General features: G+C 33.2%; 2 protein-coding genes across 4 annotated transcripts; one reads left to right on the top strand and one right to left on the bottom strand.

The window, feature by feature from the left end:
• Positions 1-716: 716 nt before the first annotated feature.
• LOC117780286 (dnaJ protein homolog 1) lies at positions 717-14,694 on the top strand. Of its 3 annotated transcripts, none has more exons than XM_034616745.1 (6): positions 717-942; positions 7,387-7,537; positions 7,609-7,910; positions 7,988-8,216; positions 8,274-8,643; positions 13,959-14,694. In XM_034616745.1, exons 3-6 carry the CDS (start codon positions 7,685-7,687, stop codon positions 14,184-14,186), a joined length of 1,053 nt encoding a protein of 350 aa, XP_034472636.1. In that variant the 5' UTR covers positions 717-942; positions 7,387-7,537; positions 7,609-7,684; the 3' UTR covers positions 14,187-14,694. The 3 variants fall into 3 exon arrangements, with proteins under 3 accessions (XP_034472636.1, XP_034472637.1, XP_034472635.1); XM_034616746.1 differs by having other exon boundaries at positions 7,387-7,548; positions 8,286-8,643; XM_034616744.1 differs by having other exon boundaries at positions 7,387-7,548.
• A 3,913-nt stretch (positions 14,695-18,607) lies between these two features.
• Positions 18,608-19,212, bottom strand: LOC117780287. The gene has a single exon (XM_034616747.1). The coding sequence runs from the start codon at positions 19,162-19,164 to the stop codon at positions 18,631-18,633; it is 534 nt and encodes a 177-aa protein (XP_034472638.1). The 5' UTR covers positions 19,165-19,212; the 3' UTR covers positions 18,608-18,630.

Below are 19,212 nucleotides of genomic sequence, written 5' to 3'. Positions count from 1 at the left end.
GCTAGTTATTTATATAAAGAACTTTAATATAGATTTAAATAAGTAACGGGTATTCTAAGGTCGGGATCTCGACTATATATAGCCTTTCCTACTTGTTTTTGTACTGTAAATATTTTTTGTGGTTGAAATCCTATTTTATGATTCCTATTATTTTCTTTTATATTTTGGAGTCCTAAAATTTTATTCTTTGTTTTTTTTTTATATAAAACTCTTGGTTCCTTATAAAATATTCGGAATTCGAATGAGGTACCATTTATGAGTTTGACTTGCTATAATTCTTGCATACCTTATGTAAGGGTATTAAAATACTAGTTTTAGCTTTGAGAGCTTTCTGTATTCTGTCCGTGGCGTTAAAAGCTCATTGCTTACCTATGGGAAAAAGCTTGGCAGACATGACGCATGCGAGAGACATCAGAAGCGGCAAAAAGATCAATTCATTTTCGATTTGTACTTTGCATACATATATTCGCTTTTCTTTCTTTCCGTAAGGCACTTGAGGTGTGTGTGTGTAAACGAGCATTTACACCAGTAATATGTATGTATTAACATAAATATGTATGCCCCAAAGCGTCTGCTAGTGCTTCAACAACAAAAAAACGTGCGAGACTTGCTCTTTAACTCTCGCGCGCTCTTCGACCATAACACATGCATATACAGATGTATGTACATACATAGATACATACATACGTCAGACAGAGATCAGCAGGCATTTGACAGCAGTGCGGCCAGACTGGCCATTCAGTGAGTCTCAAAGCGTCGTCGTCGTCGTTGCTTGTCGGTGATCGCTCGAACGAACGAACGAACGTTTCTGTCGTTGTTGCGCTTTACGCATTTCTCGGTCTACGCGAATTGACAGTTTTCATTTTTCTTTAAGCCCCAAAATACAAATAATAATCACCGCGCTAATAAAAACAGATTTATAATTTGAAATCACTAGCACTTGTAAGATATTATTATTGTTGTTAATTTATAGGTAATCATCAATCACAACAACAACAACAACTGTTGTAAGTGCGTGTGTGAGTGAGTGAGTGAGCGATAGTGAGTGAATTGTTGTTGTTGTTGCCGTTGCTGGAGTTGTTGGTGTGCGTGTTATGTGTATGCGTAAGAGTGTGTGTGTGTGCTACGTTCTGCCTGTTGCCAAATGTGGTCAAAGCAAAATAACAAAAATATATGCATACATATGTACATATATACATACTTACGTGCATTGTAAAGTGCTTTTTATGGCTTGAAATATTTGGCGAGTTTCTGTCGCATTTGTTGTTGTTTGCAGCAGGCTGCATTCTTATTGGACTAACGAGTGCGTGTAAAGTAACGGTTATTCGTATCTATCTACATAAATACATACAATTTACCTTTTTTTTGCCCAGAAATCATCTGCACATCTGCAAACTAGCCAAAATCCAATCAGAATTTTACTTTTCATACAAATATTTAAATAAACGTTTGGCTTTTAATTTTCTTCTTCTTTTATTTATATTTTGGTAGCCATCGTTTTGCTTTTGGTTTTGCCTGTGTTTTTGATTTTTCATGGTTTCATTTCTTTAAATAAGTTTTATTTTTAGCATTTTTAGTTATTTTTGTGTATTTCTTTTTTTTCTCACCAACTTTTTGCTTTTCTGCTGCTTATTTCGTATATTCTTAGCGATTCTTTGGAATATATAAACAGCATACATCTCTACATTTTATGTGTGTGTGAACAGATTTGTGGGGGATGCTATAAAGGCTGCAATACAGGGTGTCTTAAAAGGGCCTGCATTTGCAGGTGGTCAACTCCAATTGGAATGCTTCCTATAAGAGAGCAGAGAGGGAGAGAGCAACAGCCTCAAAATGTCAATAAAATTATATATTGCTTTCTTTAACCCTCCACTCTTATTACAACAGCAATGCAAGAGTAAACAGCGATTGAACAGAAGAAATTGAATAAAATAAAGATTTTTGGCCTCCTAAACAAATTTGAAGTAAGTTGTGCCCTGTTAAGTGGGAATGTGTGGGAGTGTGGGTGAGCGTGAGTGACAATAAATAAGAGAGTACTAATCATAATCGTAATCACTTACACACACACACACTAAACTTATACACATGCAGACTGTCAATCTTTACCGTTAGCAGTCTATCGTTTCTGCAGCTCTTATTTGTATTTTTAAATTATGACACACACAAATAAAACAACAACAAAAACAAAGCATTGCTCCTACTTACGCTCTCTCGCACTCTCCTTCACTCTCTTTTTAAATGAGCGATATTGTGAGAGAGCGCAAACAACTCTTTGAACAGCTGCTGAGTGGGCGGGTGGCCTCTGTTTGCTGTGGTTGTTGTTGCCTTAAAATTTGCCACACTTAATTCAAATGAGCCGCAAAATACAGCTCGTCATAAAAGAAAGAGACGGCAAACACGAAGAATTGTTGTGGCTGGCAATTAAGCAAAAGTAATCGGAATTATGGTGGAAGAGCAAACTTAAGGAAATACACTTTAGCGCTTTTGTGTGTTCTTTTCCTGTTATTGTAATTGATTAATTACAATTTTTTGTGCGATTTTCGTGTTGTCGTTTTCGTTTTAACAAGTGTTAAAAATATTTTACTTTTTTTTAAAGACTCATACATCCCCCTTCTGTTGAGGAAGTATTGATAAATGTGTGCACTGAAGTTTTCTAAAAAGTGCAAAGTAAATAAAAGTGAAAAAAGGTTCTTAAAAATAACGAATATTTACTTAATTAAATTTAAGTATTTTATAAAGCAGTGCAAGCAGTTTTCAAGCAGTTAAATCTAAGCTTCCTTTAGCCTTTATTTCTGATACTCTTTTTAAAACTTTTGTGATTGATGTTGATTTGAAATATATGTATATATAATAGAAACAAAATTTATTTGATAATCAAAATGATTTTTAGTGCATATCAATCGCTTACAATTGATTTTTTTTAAATTTTATTGAGCACTAATATTTAAAACGAAAACAAAGTTCACACAATATTATTCCATCAGTAGTAAAAACATTCCGAAACAAGTTCTCATCTTCATATGCAAATTTGTCGACAAACTGTAGAGAATGTATATATGTATGTGTAAATGTTCCATATGTTTGTACTATTTTGTTTTAATAGTTATTCTATGCAAATTGAGTAAAAACACACAGGTTATGATTTTAAATAAAAAGCAAAAATGAACGGAAATTGAATTTTTAGCAAGGAATTTAAATGAATTAAATTTGCAACTAAACTGCAACTTTGACTAAAAGTTGAGTATGTTTAATTATTTTTATAGTAAGCTAAATTAGTAATTACACAACTTTTTTTAATTTTTGCAACAATCTCTCATTGAGAGCAATGCCATTGGAAAATGTGATTCATCCTAAAATTCGGCTCGCACATGTTTTCTCCAAAAATATTTGGCTTATTTGCTTAGCATGTGGGAGTCCACTGTGGACAGGTAAATGCCGCTAAAAACTATTTGCGCTGAGTCATTTCATCTATTTTCATAGCGGATTTGGGGCTTAGAAACACCTACAAATCAACATTCTGGAATCAATCGTAGATACTTATTGGTTTTGTTGTTGTTTTATGTAATTTTGGCCATTCCAGTCTCTTTGGCTAATTGTTATGAACGTTTTTAGCTGTTGTTTATTTTGGCTACTTTGTTTGAAAAACATTTTGCACAAGTGTGGGTGAATAAACTTCATGCTGCTTGACTTTTTGCTTAATTTTAAATAAACAGCTAAAAAAAAGTAACCACGACAATAACAATGACAAAAATAATAAATAAAATGTGGTTGTCAATGAATGAAGCTGTTGTTGACTTTGAAGCAGAGAGCGAGAGTGAATGAAGTCGCTTTGTGCCCTCATCACACACAACTCAAGACAAATCGAGTTGGTCAACCCAACATATAAAAAATAAAAAAAAAATAAGAAAAAAATATAAGGTTTACTAACCTTGAAAACTGGAAAGTGGAGTTTTTTCAAGATGCTTGAATCATGTTTAAATTGAGTTAAGATATTGAGCTATGGTGTGATTGAGTTACCATACCAAGTGTCTGAAGTACACGTTAATATCATTTGTCATGCCAATGAGCATCATTCGTGTCATTTTGTATAACTTTTCTTTGATAAATTGGCTGCAGTGCAGATAATCCAAAATTAATGGTTCATATTAAGACTTTATTGCAAATAAGAAAGTCTTCACAATCACTATTATGTTAAAATAATCATAATTCAAATTCTCTTATCTTAGAATTATTACTATATGTGATTTATGTCATTGAGTTTAATCTTAACTTTTTTCCATCATTCCTCAAAATCAATGTTCCTATTCATTAATATTTTTTTATTTGTTGCACATTCACGACATTTATTCTAATAAATTAAATTTTAAACTTAACTATAAATCAAAAAACAATTTAGATTTTTGTAGATTTTTAATATGCATACTATTAAATGTTTACAAAAGTTTACAAATATAGTGAAGTCTGATGCTTCTGTATGCCCTTACCTATAACCATATTATCTATCTAAGTGTAATCAAAGTTTTTAATCCCTTCCTATTCCAATGTATTTAAGTTTGCATGATATTAAGTGAGCAGAAGACAAAATAAATATACTCAATACAGGGAATTGGCCAGTCGTGCTCTTTCATTGGTTTACCTTTGGTTTTGCTTTAAAATCCGTGGCACATAAGTTTCGGTTGCGCATTTGGTTGCAAATTTATGAGCAAAAAGGCGTTTTGAGATCATAAAAATTGGATAAAAGTAAAGCGCGGCATTATAAATCAAGTTCAATTCAATTAGAGCGCAGGGGGCGCCATAATTTAACGTTGGCCTCATAACCTACGACAATTTATTAATTTTAGCCCGCACAAACACACACACATGCACAGTTATATATGTATACACGCACACACAGTGTTTATTACACTCTCAACCAGAGTTAACTAGAAATTTTAAATTGAAATTGCATATGCAAAAATGGCAAAAATGACACTAAAAACATAAAAAGCAATACGATAATAATATATATAAATTAATGGAGAATATATGTATGTTTATTCCTCTACCTACAATATGCATACGATATTGCCATAAATTGTTAAACAAATGTTATATTGTAATCAATAAGTAACGTTCTTTCTCTGTGTGTGTGTGTTAATAATTTATGCGCCAAGCCCACCCACACAGAGAAACATGTTGTAAATGTCAATTGGAGAAGGTGGGGAATATTCATTCTTATATATAATTCGAGCACTCGCCAACAGCATGAATTTATTTGCAGCTTATACTCATTATTTTAGCACGAACAATGCGAATCTTGTTAATAATTCAATAACAAAAACATCGAATGAAACGTGCGCGAAAATTTCAATTAAATTGTCGAAAGCAAAATCACAATTTTTTTTTTATTTTTAAGTATTCTGAAGTGAGATGTAATCGCTTAATAGATACCCTGTAAGCAAATAAAGCTATAGTGTCAAAATGTAGAAAAGTTTTAATTATTTGTATATGTTTGTTTGGAAATTAAACAATCAGAATAAGCTTTTTAGGTTTACGCGTGCTTTTATCGATATATATATAAGAGAAAGTTGAATAGTAAGTGGACCCTAATGAACATGATTGCAGGGAATATGATTTATTATTTTGATTGCAATATAGAATCTGTAAATGAAATAAAAACTCGATAGACACAGAGATTGTGCCCACACTTGCATTTGATTGCTCATATTTTATTACAGGGTATATAAAATAACTGCAACATAAAAGAGAAATATATTCACCTTGCGTAATAATTTTCAAAAATTATTTTTGGCCGTACGCAACGCAGAGCAGAGTTTTTATATGCTCGTCATCAAAAAAAAAAAAAAAATAAAAATAAAAATTTAAGCAAATTTGCCAGAACCGAAATGTGTGGAAAAAATGATATTTATGAGCACGACGCAATGGCCTTGCTACTATCCGCAACCCCGAATCGCCCCCGAAAGACGCGCCCATGTGGCACACATTTGGCACGATTCAACGATCGGCAGAAAAAAGATAGAAAGATAGATAGATATATGGAATACTCGTAGATAGCAATTATATATGCATATCCATACGATTGCAGCCGACAAATGTCTGGAATGGCGCTGATCGCATCAATCGGCAAATTGCGCGCATTATTGACAGCGAGTCCCCCATGAGACATGTGTGTGTGTGTGTGTGTGCGTGAGTATGTGTGTGTGAGTTACGGCTTCAATTTGAGAAGATTGCAAATTTGGATTTGGATTTGGATTCAAGGCAGGCGAATTGGCAGCAGACATTTGCTTGACAAGTTTTATTTGTTGCAAACAGCAGAGAAAAAATATTATATTCCAAGATGAAATCAGTTAAATTCAAGGCAAAAAATTGCATTGTGAATGGCGTTGTCAGGCGTTGACATGTTGAATGTTAATGCATTTGACATGGGAATTGCATTAATTTCAACTTGAACTTGACTAAGGGCAATTCAGATCAAAACTGGGACAACAGTTTAGAATCTTAATTAAAATGCACAAGTAGACATATTGCATTTGCATGATAAATACTTTTAATAAACATACTACTGCACTATTAATTGACAAACATTAAATGCCTGTTCAATTTGTTGATTTACCAACTTTTAGAAACTATTTTCCTTATTTTGTCATAAAAAGTGCGGGTCTATTGTTGTGGTTAGTAATTATACTTATTATACTCAATTCCAAGCTTGATTAAATTTTCACAATGAAATGTCTTATTAATTTTGTGAGTGACTGCCGATAACCGCAGATAAATCTTATTGTTGTTCTCAACAAGGAACAGTTCATATTACATACAATTCCTAAGCACATATATAATTTAGTTGCTATGATCTGATGTTGTCAGTTTTTAATAGAGACATTCATAAATGTCATCGTCAATTTCAATTCTTGCGCTTGTTTCCACTCAATTGGACTTTCTCAGCTCTTTGTTAAGGTCAATGTGAATTGGCTAGCGCACAAATTTCATAAATATTTCGTTAGATATACATATCAACATATATAGATATAGATATGTGTGTTTATTGAAAGATATTAAAGAGTTTACCCGGCTCTTGTGTTTATTTGTTAAATGCTGAACGAAAAAATAAATAATTTTTAATTCCATTTGTATTTGCATTCGCAAAAATTTAATTGAATTGTGTTCATAAATATATCCATCTGTATTCCGTACTCGTAAACGTACTCTTGTACTGATCTAAGTAAAAATATCCAATGCCCAAATCTCTCGTTTCTCGTATCTCTCGAGTGCTAAATTTAACAAATTGCGTGGGCAGAGTTCGTTCGGCATTGAGCATGGCCAAGGCGACATCTTGACTATCATCATAATACTTATTTTTGTCGATTTTCAATATTTTGTTTCTTTCAGAAAAGCAAAGAAAAACAAACAAAACAAGCTACAAAATGCATGTGCCATTATAGAAGGGAGGAGCATTAACATAGAAACTAAGTCACGCCTGAAACCAGAAATATACACATATATGGACTGTAGACAAATAATTTCTACAACATATGGTATAGTAAATCATCCGTGAGTATTTTTCAACAAATGTCAAGGTATTTAAATAATAAAAAACTTTCAATATTGCAGATCTTAGAGAAGAGCGCATAAAATTACTTGGGAACTTCATAAATCTATATAAAACTAAGAACACACATCACACAATATGGGCAAAGATTACTATAAGACTTTAGGCATAGCGAAAACTGCCACCGATGATGAGATCAAGAAGGCCTACAGAAAGCTGGCACTACGCTATCATCCGGATAAGAATAAAGCCGCAAATGCCGAGGAGAAATTCAAGGAGGTCGCCGAGGCATACGAAGTACTTTCGGATAAGAGCAAACGTGAGGTATACGATAAATACGGCGAGGATGGATTAAAGAGTGGCGGTTAGTATTTAAATATACATATACAACAATTATGCCTGTGACAACTATTTCATTCATTTGTTTATTTAATTCATCAGGCACTCGAAATGGCGGCGGAAAGAACAATTCATTTACATATCAGTTCCATGGCGATCCACGAGCAACATTCACACAGTTCTTTGGCAACAGCAATCCCTTTGCATCGTTCTTTGACATGGGCGATAATCTGTTTGATAAGAATGTCTTTGATTTGGATACCGAACCAGATTTCTTTTCATCGCCCTTTGGTGGTCTCGGCTCTCGTCATGGCTTAGGTAGCGCCTTTAGGTAATTGAAATTATTATTTTTATTATTATGTATCAGTTTTTTGCTAAACTTTCGTAGGCCATCTTTCAGATCACACTCCTTCAATGTGCACACGCCGTTTAAAAAGGAACAGAAACAAGATCCACCCGTCGAGCATGATCTCTATGTCACACTGGAGGAAATCTATCATGGCTGTGTTAAGAAAATGAAAATCTCACGTCGTGTCGTCCAACCTGATGGTAGCTCAAAGAAGGAGGACAAAGTGCTTCAAATATCGATAAAACCCGGCTGGAAATCGGGCACAAAAGTCACGTTCCAGAAGGAGGGCGATCAGGCGCCTGGCAAAATACCAGCGGATATTGTGTTCATCATTCGGGACAAACCACATGCCATGTTTAAGCGTGAAGGTAGCGATTTGCGCTATACGGCGAGATTAACCCTCAAGCAGGTGAGTTCTACCAAACACTTTATACCGGGGACCGTAAATAATGAGTATGTGTTTTTTTTAATAAAAAAAAAACACAAACTTATAATTCTCCTAGAAAATATGGATCTACACCAAAATCTTTATAAGTTTACAATCTCTGAATTTCCGCCATGATTTTTATAATTTCCTTTTTTTTTTTTAATGATAATCATTAGTTTTGAGTAATTTAATAAAACTTACACCATAATCATTATATTTGATAAAAAAAATAAAAATCAAAAACAATCATTATTTTTGATTAAAAAAAATAAAAATCAAAAATAATCATTATTGTTGATAAAAAAAATAAAAATCAAAAATGATCAAAAAAGATTTTAATTTTTTTTCGCTTTTTTTGATCAATAATAATGATTGTTTTTGATTTTTATTTTTTTGATTAAAAATAATGACTATTTTTGATTTTTATTTTGTTTTGATCAAAAATAATGATTATGATGTAAGTTTTATTAATTTACTCAAAACTAATGAGGTAAAACTAAACCAAGTAATTTTTATAATATAACTTATAATGAGTACGGTCCCTGCTTTATACTATTAAATTAGGCTAAAATATTGACTGTCAGGGGTGCCACAAAATCGAAATCAATCGAAAATCAATCGAAAATCTCTCAAAAAATGTATGTAGTTTATAGATATATTCATTCTTTTCTATATTTATTTAACAAATTTGTGACGATTCTTTTTTATTATAGTTTAGATCTTTAGATTGACATTTCATTTATAACTTTGCGACTGAATTTGGTACCAATTGTAAATTTTGAAATCTAAAATTGGATTATTTGTATTAGTCTTCTGTGTCATGTTAGTGTTGAGTTTAACCTAAAATTGCGGCTATTAACTTTACTTTGCTGTTAGGTAAGATGTTCATCTCCATGTTTATTTTAACTTGACTAATAGCTTAATTTTGTAGTGTAATAAATGTAAATGCAATTTGCATCATATCTATTAGAATTTCTGATAATAATATGCTTAACTGAGATTATAATTGGAGCCTTAAGGAGTCAATTTGCTCCACTGTCAAGTGCTGTTTTGATCAACAGGGTGGATAAAAGACGACTTGGGCTGGGTTCTCACAGTATGGCGCTCAATTAAAGTCTGGCCAGCGCCTAAATCAAATTATAATGAAATCAGCGTTATGGTTATGGCAAATTTACCATATACGCTGCCAGTTGACCAGACAACGTTGTCAGAGCCGAATGCTGAGATATGGCTGGCAAATTTGGTCAACATGGTCAAGTTTCAATTAAGCGTAAGTCAAGCATTCACAGCAGTTGGTCGGAACCGGGCCTACACACGTACACACAGTTAACAGGTAACAGGTAACTTGGTAGGCAGTTCATGACGTTGAGGTGTTAAAGTATTTCACAGCAAACTGCGTTAAAATTTTCGAGGCGCAAACAAACTTCGCGCTCATTCACAATTGATATTCGCATATGGCGAGCGAACCAAAAATATATTTTTAATGACCACAAAAACAAAAACAAAAAGAGAATTCAATAATAGAAAAAATGGAAAAACATCAAGAAATAACATGCCAGGTGGAGTGTAGTCATGTTAAAATTGTTAATTGCATTAACTAGATTAAATAGTTGCTATCTAAGTCTTGACATTTTTAACATTTTATTGCTTGTTAGTGCGACAAATTTAGTAAATACTTTTGGGGTCTCAGTCTTGCCCGGTTTGGCGAACATTTTCACATTTTCCATCGTGCACATATTTTTTAATTCTATAAATTATGAATACCATTTTGGTTGACTCTCAGTTTAGCTAAAAGTGTCATGTTGTTGCTTCTATTTAGAAATATTTGACACGGTTTTTTCGCCGACTCGTGATAATTATGATGCCTTGCGGAATTTGGAAATATAGAAATATATTTTTTTTTATTTGATTTTTCAATTATATGCATTACAGCTTGTTTTTCTTCAAGCCAAAGTGAATGAGACTGTAAATTTTTGTCTTGTCAAAATTTGATTGAGTTTCTTTTGTATTTTAGATGATATATTGTTATCGACATTGAAAAGTGTAGATAACCAGATGGAATATTGTTTTAAAAATGTTGTTCTCTTATTTTCAAACATATTTTGCATTTAGATATCTATCATATTTTTGTTTTACTTAAATTAAAGTTAAATTACTTTCAAATTGTTGTATTTTGCAATGTCTCTCTTTTCTATCTTTGTCAAACAGTACTATACTTTTTTATTTAAGCAGTTGACTTGCAATTATTTAAAATCGGTTTCTTTTATGGAGAAGAAAAATTAAAAAAACTAATTGTAAAATGATTTTAGTATTCGTCTCAATTTGAATTTTTTCAATTTACAAGCAGCCCATAAAGCAATTAAAGCGCCATATAAGTACTTCACATAATTGGTCGCAACAAAATTTAATATTTCCCATAAATTACATTAAATTTAATATTTCCCATAAATTACATCATCGTCAACGTTAATAATAAGAATAAAAAAAAAAAATACATCATTCTAAACAAGGTTCTTATAACTCCGTAATATTTGGCTGCTTTACAAACGAAATGGGATCATTAAAATATTGATGCACTGATGGCACTGACCTACTATAATAATGATTGAAATAATAGATAGATCTATAGATATATTTGTAAATTTTAGATGAAATGCAAACACTGCGTTCGAGTGTCTGCGTCAGAATCTGTGAATGCAGCTCCCTAAATTGATGAATGCCAAACAATTGAACGTTGGTTATGTGTTGTCTATCTATCTATATAGTATGTCTATGGATAGTATGCTTGTGTAACTGATGGACGACGCGCCAGACGCCACAAATTTTGTTTTTTTTTTTTTTTGTTGTCGCTGTTGTGAAATGTTGTCTGCCATTGTTATTGTCTTTCATATTTGGTTGGCGTTTTCAGCGAGAGTCTGGGAATGAGAATATTTCGACTACACCGAATCGGTAGCTCAATACAAAAGCATTCGACGGTTTGGTTTGCATTTTGATGACAGTCGTCATCGTCCTTCACATTGCAAAACTCGGCAAAAAAAAGGAGAAAATGCTTTATGACATGCGATTGAATGTCGCTGATTTGTGTTTCAAACACTTTTTTGTCTATGCTTTTTATTTATATTTTTCCGAGCTTAATTGTCTAGCTTCGCATCTGAAAATGTCTGCAGAACAGTGAGAAGGTTCTTATGCTTACTATTATCCCAAAAACAAAGCTAACTAACGTTAAAACAGATAAAACTGACATTTATCACAGTTTACAAATATTTAGTTCTTGTTAAATTCGAATAATATACTTGTTGTCTATTATTTTAATTTTGAAAAAATTTGTAAAGTATGTTTAGAATAAACAAGGCGAAACTTGAAAGCTTTAACGTGATTTTACAATATTTATCGATAAGTGTTTTTAATTTTAAATAATAATATATGACAATAAGTTATAAGTTTTATAAAATCTTACAGATTTCCTTATCTTTTCGTTACGCTTTACAAGCTTTCAAGTTGCCATTTTAGGTTTTAGATTTGTGACTAAGCATAGTAAAAAGTATTCCCTCTGCCCTCTTTGTTGATCAAGTTTTAGATGTTGCTTTTGACCGTAACGCAATTCGCATTTGTATTCCCTGTGTTTCCTTTTTTTTTTTTTTTTTGGTTTTTATATGCCTCAGCTTCCGTAAAAGGTAGCAAAGTATTTAAGCGGTTTTTTGTTACAGATTTTTGTAGTTGTTTATTTTGATTTACTTTGCTTTGCTTTTCTTCTTTATTTTTATTTATTTATTTTTGCGTTGCTTTACGACAACATTTCCAACATTTCCATTAAAAAATATCAATGCTGGCGGCGACGTCGTCATCATCGACAATTTTCGTAGTTGTTGTTGTTGTAGTTGTTAGTGTAGTTCTTAGTGTAGTTGTTGTTGCCGCTGCCGTCGTCATCAGTTTATGTTGTCATCGCTTTAAATTCACCACTCGGCGAACACTCGGAACATATATTTAAATATTCATAAGGTGTGCACTTCGCCTCTGTCGCAATTTATTTATGTTCTTTATTGGGTGGGTCAGTTCGCACTATTCGCATACTTTATGTTGTGGGCGACTGTCCGACTATCTGACACAGTCCGATGCGGGCTGTCGAGATATCAAATCACACAGACTTAGACCTACAGTAAAGCATATATATAAAAAAATGACAAGGGTCAGTTAGTTAGGTAATTTTTCTAAAATATTATATTAAATATTTAAGAAAAAGAAATGGTTTATTAAACATAATGAAGTATATTTTGTATTTGTAACCAGCAAGTAGAGCTTTTTATTTAAGTGAGCTTTATTTTCAAGCTTTTTACGTTTCTATTGCCCCATTACAGTTAATTAGTCGACCATTTGGATTTCAAAAGCTTGATAACATTTAAAGCTTCTAAAAGCTTTAATGAGCTTTCAAAGTTGCTCTACTTTTGCTGTCAATAAGTTCAGCTTTGTGCTATCAGTGAGCTTTTAATGTTCCTTTAAGCTTTTAATGTGCTTTTAAAGGTAGTTTAACAAATGTTTTTGAATAAAAATAAAAGTGACTATAACTAGAATAAAGAGTTAATTAAAATATAATAGTTTATCTTCCCAATTAACTTGGTGTATCAGTAAACTTTTTGGTTTCAATTATGGTCAACTTTTTCATTAACAAATTTAGCTAGACACATTAATGTCCAGAGCTAAGCTTTAAATATATGTAGAAGGAAAATCATGATTGATGGCTATCTTTTAGCCAGCCAATTAAACAAATCGAATGTTCAGTCGGGCAAATGAAATCGTCTGAAAGTCCCCGGCCAAGTGGACAAACAGGCAATACGACTGTGGATTTTGGCTGAAAGGAAAACACACACACAGAGAGAGGAACATGTCAACAACATGTTTAAACACGAATTAGGCACATAAAAAGCATAAAAAGGATTTATGCAAGACACAAAGCAAACAATAAGAAGACGATAAACGAACTGGGGAGTCTTGCGACATGTTGCGACATGTGGATATGTATGTAATTGGGGGTGTGGCAAGAGGCAAGTGGCAACTATGAACATAAACAGGATTACCGAAAAAAAGATTGATAGATTCGCAGTTAAACCCCATGTGCGTTTGTTTGTCCAGCATTTTTTTCGTTCATTCCTCTTTTTGGGGTAACAACAACAATTTAGAGGAAATTGAGTTGTTTAGTTATGTGTGGAAGGGGAAGGGTCATTTGATTGATAAGCCAATCATTTCATTTATTTATTTATTGATACTCATTTTCCTATATTTCGTTCTTTTCTTTTTTGTAGGCGCTCTGCGGCGTTGTCTTTCAAGTTCCTACAATGTCCGGCGATAAACTGAGGATCAGCACCATGCAGGAGATCATCAAGCCGAACACTGTGAAACGGATTCAGGGATATGGCCTGCCCTTCCCCAAGGATACCACACGCAAGGGCGATCTCCTTGTGGCCTTCGATATACAATTTCCCGAGAAATTGACTGCCGCACAAAAGGAAGTGCTCCGAGATATGTTATGAAGATGATGATGATCAAGATGATCAACGACGACAACGATTCACCCATTACTCAGCTACACTCAGTCTTCAATGCATAGTTAGTCATACTAAAAGATAAAAAAAACTTACTACGTAATCAAATCAGTCGATCTGATCATTATTCACAACTCATCAATAGTATGAGTATTGAATGTGTATTGTAATGTGTCATCATTTGAAGTTATTCGTTTGGATGCGATTCGAATCGATTCGATTTGAATCAATCGAATCAGCAGCAGCAGCAGGCGCATTTTGTTTTGTGTTCAAAATTTTTGTGCTTATTTTACAGGAATTTGTGTATTGTCTTATTTTGCTCATTGACTCAAATCCCACTTCCCTTCCCTCCAAAAAAAAACCCCCGCCATCAAGTTGCAATAATACATACATATGTTGACCATAGTTATTATATCGTATAATTCTTAATTTATTTGTCTAAATTAAAGCTACCTATAATAAAACACACAACAAACATTTGTGAAAAACAAACGAATTAATTGATAATACTCTCTTTTCTATTTTCTTAAAAAACCACATTTGTTAAGCGAAAAACCTGCATTTAAAGTTAATTTTCTTTACAGTGATTAACATTTTGTTATAAAGAATTAATGGATTTTAATTACAAATTATATATTTTTAAATGACATTTATAGACTAAGTGTGAATATACTGCATTTTTCAGTAAACATTCTGTGGAACATGTTGTATAAAGACTCGAGAACTGTCTTTTTTGCTCAAGACTCACACATTGTATATTTCGAATGATTTCACAATTTTATATATTTTACATATATTTAAAATAACATTTTTTTGGTTTTATCACGTTCCTTAAATTATTATTTGAGAAAAAGTCGAGAACTAATTAATTTAGGTAAAATTTCTATTTGGTAAAATATAATTAATTAAGTATTTATGGTAGAAGTTGCGTCTGGTTAAATTAGATTTAATAACATAGTCAAATACCTAAGGCTGAACTGATACATTAATTTGTTGCAGCTTAATTGGAATTTAAAAAAACATCTATGAAAAGTGGGGCTTTGTTCATAACAAAAAGAGAGAAACATTTATAGAAAAGGCATCAAATTGTATTCGATTGACAGCTAAGTTTTTGATATCTTTTTAATTAATTGCCAGTGGAATTTATACAAGAATTAAAAATATGTTAGTTCCAGTTAAGTTATTCAGTCAGTTGGTTTCTTGCTAGTAGAAGAGTAAAGTGTATAAAAGTTTTTGTTGGCCTGAAAGGAAAAGTGCAAATTGTGTGGTAATCGGAACGCGTTTGCCTAATTAGCTGCCATTGCCGTTGCTTTTGCTTTTGCCGGTTTGCCAGTTGGCAGTTGGTTGTTTCCTTGTCAAAAGAAACTTGGCCAAACGCAGCGCTCGTTAAGTCATTAAAACTGCATGAAGTCAAAACTTTATGGTCTGCAAAGTTTGCGTCAAAGCAGAAACAACCCAAACAAAAAAGTGAAAAAAAACGAGATGAGAGAAAACCTTTTGAAAAGCTGGCAGCAAATGCAGAAAAGTCCCAATCTCAGTTAGAACATCAAAGCCGGCAAATTGTAATTCGTTTAAAAAGAAAGCCAAGGCCAAGGGGACTCTAGACACATTTCATTTGCAGACAATAAGCAGGACTAAAACAACAACAACAACAACAACAACAACAGCAACAACGTGTAAATAAATTAAATTTTGAGCATCACTTTGCATACAAAATAGACGCCAAATAAACCCCGAAAAGTTGCCTCAGATTTCGAAACACATGCCACAAAAGTGATGCGACGCTTGCAACCGATACCGAGTCGACGCATCATCGTCAGACCCAAAGCCAAAGTTGTCGAGCTGCACGTGCCCCATGCCCCATGCCCCATGCTCCAGCAAGTGGCATGTCATGTCTGCGGCCCGATCCTGTGTCTGACCTGAGACTCTACGGAATCTCAGAGTCAAGCCCCGGCAACATTGTAACAATTCGTTGCTGTTTTCCACTTATTTTAAAAACGACAGACCTCAAAATGTTTGTGTGTCTGTGTGGAAGGGGATCCAATAGGGGGGCATCCATGCCACACGATGAGCCGACAGAAAGCGTTGCCAAAATCACAGCACAAAATCATCGACAACTGGCAAATGTGTGAATTGAATTTTCAAACAATTTGCCGTCAGTCAGTGGCAAAGTCAGTTGCAGTGCCACGTTCCCTTTATGCTTTCCCTTCCTTACAGCCCCAACAAACCGCTGTGCCTCTGCCTCTGTCTCTGTGTAGACCTTCACAATTCCTGTGCTTCTTATAATACCCTTACAGCGGTCATTACAATTCTGTTAAGGTGAATGTAGCGCCATATGATTTTAAGAATTTTCCTAATTAGTACGACACTTTAAACATAATTCTGAGGCCTTTTATTTTCTTGCAAAGACTCATGTCAAAATGAAGAAATATTTTGACTTGTTATTAGGTCAGAGGCTTGAGCAACTTCGAACAGTCATAACTTTGCCAAAACCCAACCGATTATCAAGTGGAATGTCATTTTGATCATAGTTTGAACTCTTAATTCATTCTGTATTCAAATTTTCTTCATTTAAAAAGTTTAATTATTTTTGAACAAGACTCGATTTCGATGGTAGGGCCCTTTGAAATTTCGGAAATTCGAATTTTTAAATCTAAAGTTTTTACTTTTTATCAACTCCTTATATCTTAATTAGTATAAAATGACACTTTAAACTTGATTCTGAGGCCTTTCCTTTTTCTGTAAAAAATCATGTCAAATCGGACCAAAATTTTAACTTGTAAAGTTGCTAGGTCAAAGGTTCGATTAACTTTAAACTTTCATTACTTTGTTAAACCTGGACCGATTTTCAAGCAGAATGTCATTTAGAACTTGGTTTGGCCTCTAAATTCGTTCTGCATTCAAATTTTATTAATTTTGAAAAAGAAATTATGTTCCTCCAGATCATGGGTTCGATGCTAAGGGTCCCCCCTTGGAAATATCAAAAATTCAAAATTTTAAATCTCAAGCTTTTACGTTTAATCAACTCCTTTTACAGTAATTCGTATAAAACAATACTTAAAATTTGATTCTGAGACCTTTCATTTTCTTGTTAAAAATCATGTAAAAATTAAGAAATATTTTGACTTGTAAAGTTGCTAGGTCAGATGCTTGAGCAACTCCGAACTGTCATAACTTTGGCAAAACATTTGACATTTTAAACATGATTTGGCATCTAAACTTACACTGCTTTCAAATTTTATTAAATTCGCTCATAAAATTGTATTCCTCTGGATCTAGATATTTATGGATGTCATAATTATTATAAAACGACTCCTTATCACTTTAAAATGTTTCAAAATTGATTTGGTGTACCGTTACGTACAGGTACTGATACCGAAACCGAAAGAAGAAATCTGAAATAGAACCTTTTACCGAAATAGTCGTTTCGGAACTTACCGGAACCGAAACCGTAACTTTTATTGGTTTCGGTTTGAGGAACTATTTAGTTTCTCCAGCTTAAATCTGACAAGTTTTCAGAATCTATCTTTAATTAGATTAATTTAGGTAGATTGGCTTAGCCTTGCTTTGATTTAAGTTTTTATAAATAATCCAAGGGTATTTTAACTTCGTCAGCTTACGGAAAACAGTTTTACTTCGTCTTTTTTCACGTAGTGTTTTTCTTCTCTTCGGTTTTGGACTGGAACGTGCATGATTTGAGATTTGATTTGCTGTGCGGCTACGGAAAACTCGCTTTTGGCTACATTACAGCCACAACGAGAGCTGATTCCGATTCTGATTCTGATCCTGTTTCCTGCACCTCAACTCACAACTCTAGTTCCAACACCAACTCCAGCTTTAGCTATGACTCTGTGGGTCCTGTTTGTTTGTGGCGCATATTTTAAACATTTTACTCACGTTTCGGATGTTTATGCCATTAGCGTTTAAGTTGCCATACAAAATGCGTCTCGTAAATAACGAAATGGTTTTCCTTTATCCATTGTTCAATTCAGGCAGACTGGCGAGTAATGATGAGGAGAGGGGAGTGTAGAAGGGTCCGTCGATTGTTGTATTTGCCATTGGTAATCGATGCTGTTGTAAGCAATTTTGTAGGCCATTTGTTTTTTATTTTTCTAAGCCTACAAATTATTTTATTAAAAATCCGCAACACTTTAAAAATATATCTTAATTTAATAATTTTATTATTAATTTTCTTTAATTTTTCAGCTGAAAAATTACTGCAATAATAATTCAATAATAGTAAAAGGGGGAAAATTAATTTATAAATTATTTTTTAGAAAGAGGAAGAATAAATATTGAAATATCAGCAACTAATGAATATTTTTTGATAAATCCAAAAACCGATGGAAATGCTGTAGTCAAAATTACATCGTTATTATTATCATATTTATTGTTTTATATATTTTTTTTTTACAAACAAACCAAACAAATTTTAGGAAGTCAAGTTAAAATAAATAGTTGTACAACGACATGAGGAACAGTAATGGGTATTACCGGAGCAAAGATTCTTGTCTGTTTCATCAGAGTTCTCCGAGCTGCAATTCCAGTCATTTCCAAACTCTTCCCAGTCCATTTGAACAATGGACTCTGTGTCAAAGTACCTTCTATTGTCATATCTACAAATGAAACTGTCATCAAACTTTTTCTGCTTGTGTATATCCTGATCTTCAGTCTTTTTTTTCTGGGTCTCCATAGTTTGTGATTTTTTCGCAGTTCTCTTTTTACATTTCTTCCTCTTTTTACGCTTCTTCTGGCGATTGGAGATCTTGGTGAATGTTGGCTCTGTGATGGCCGCCAGTATTTCCGATTCGTAGGACTGCTGTCGCTTGTCAGCTTTTCTCTTTAGACCCGAGACAATATTATAACGATGATTTATCTCATCGATAGTACGCAGTGTCTGCTCGAAGACAAACTCCACTTGCTCCACAGCATTAAGCGTGCTCATTAGTAAACTTTTTCTCATCATTTTGAACACTGTAAATTTATCATTAACTTTATTTTTTGAAAAAAATCA

This window comes from Drosophila innubila, assembly GCF_004354385.1.
Source record: "Drosophila innubila isolate TH190305 chromosome 2L unlocalized genomic scaffold, UK_Dinn_1.0 4_B_2L, whole genome shotgun sequence".
Classification (NCBI taxonomy): domain Eukaryota; kingdom Metazoa; phylum Arthropoda; class Insecta; order Diptera; family Drosophilidae; genus Drosophila; species Drosophila innubila.
This window is presented reverse-complemented; position numbering and strand designations above follow the sequence as displayed.

Coding starts and splice junctions, on each gene's coding strand:
- LOC117780286 (XM_034616745.1), top strand. CDS start 7,685: ATGGGCAAAGATTACTATAAGACTTTAGGCATAGCGAAAACTGCCACC. Junction 8,217..8,273: donor GGCTTAGGTAGCGCCTTTAG/GTAATTGAAATT, acceptor AAACTTTCGTAG/GCCATCTTTCAGATCACACT. Junction 8,644..13,958: donor CGAGATTAACCCTCAAGCAG/GTGAGTTCTACC, acceptor TCTTTTTTGTAG/GCGCTCTGCGGCGTTGTCTT.
- LOC117780287 (XM_034616747.1), bottom strand. CDS start 19,164: ATGATGAGAAAAAGTTTACTAATGAGCACGCTTAATGCTGTGGAGCAA.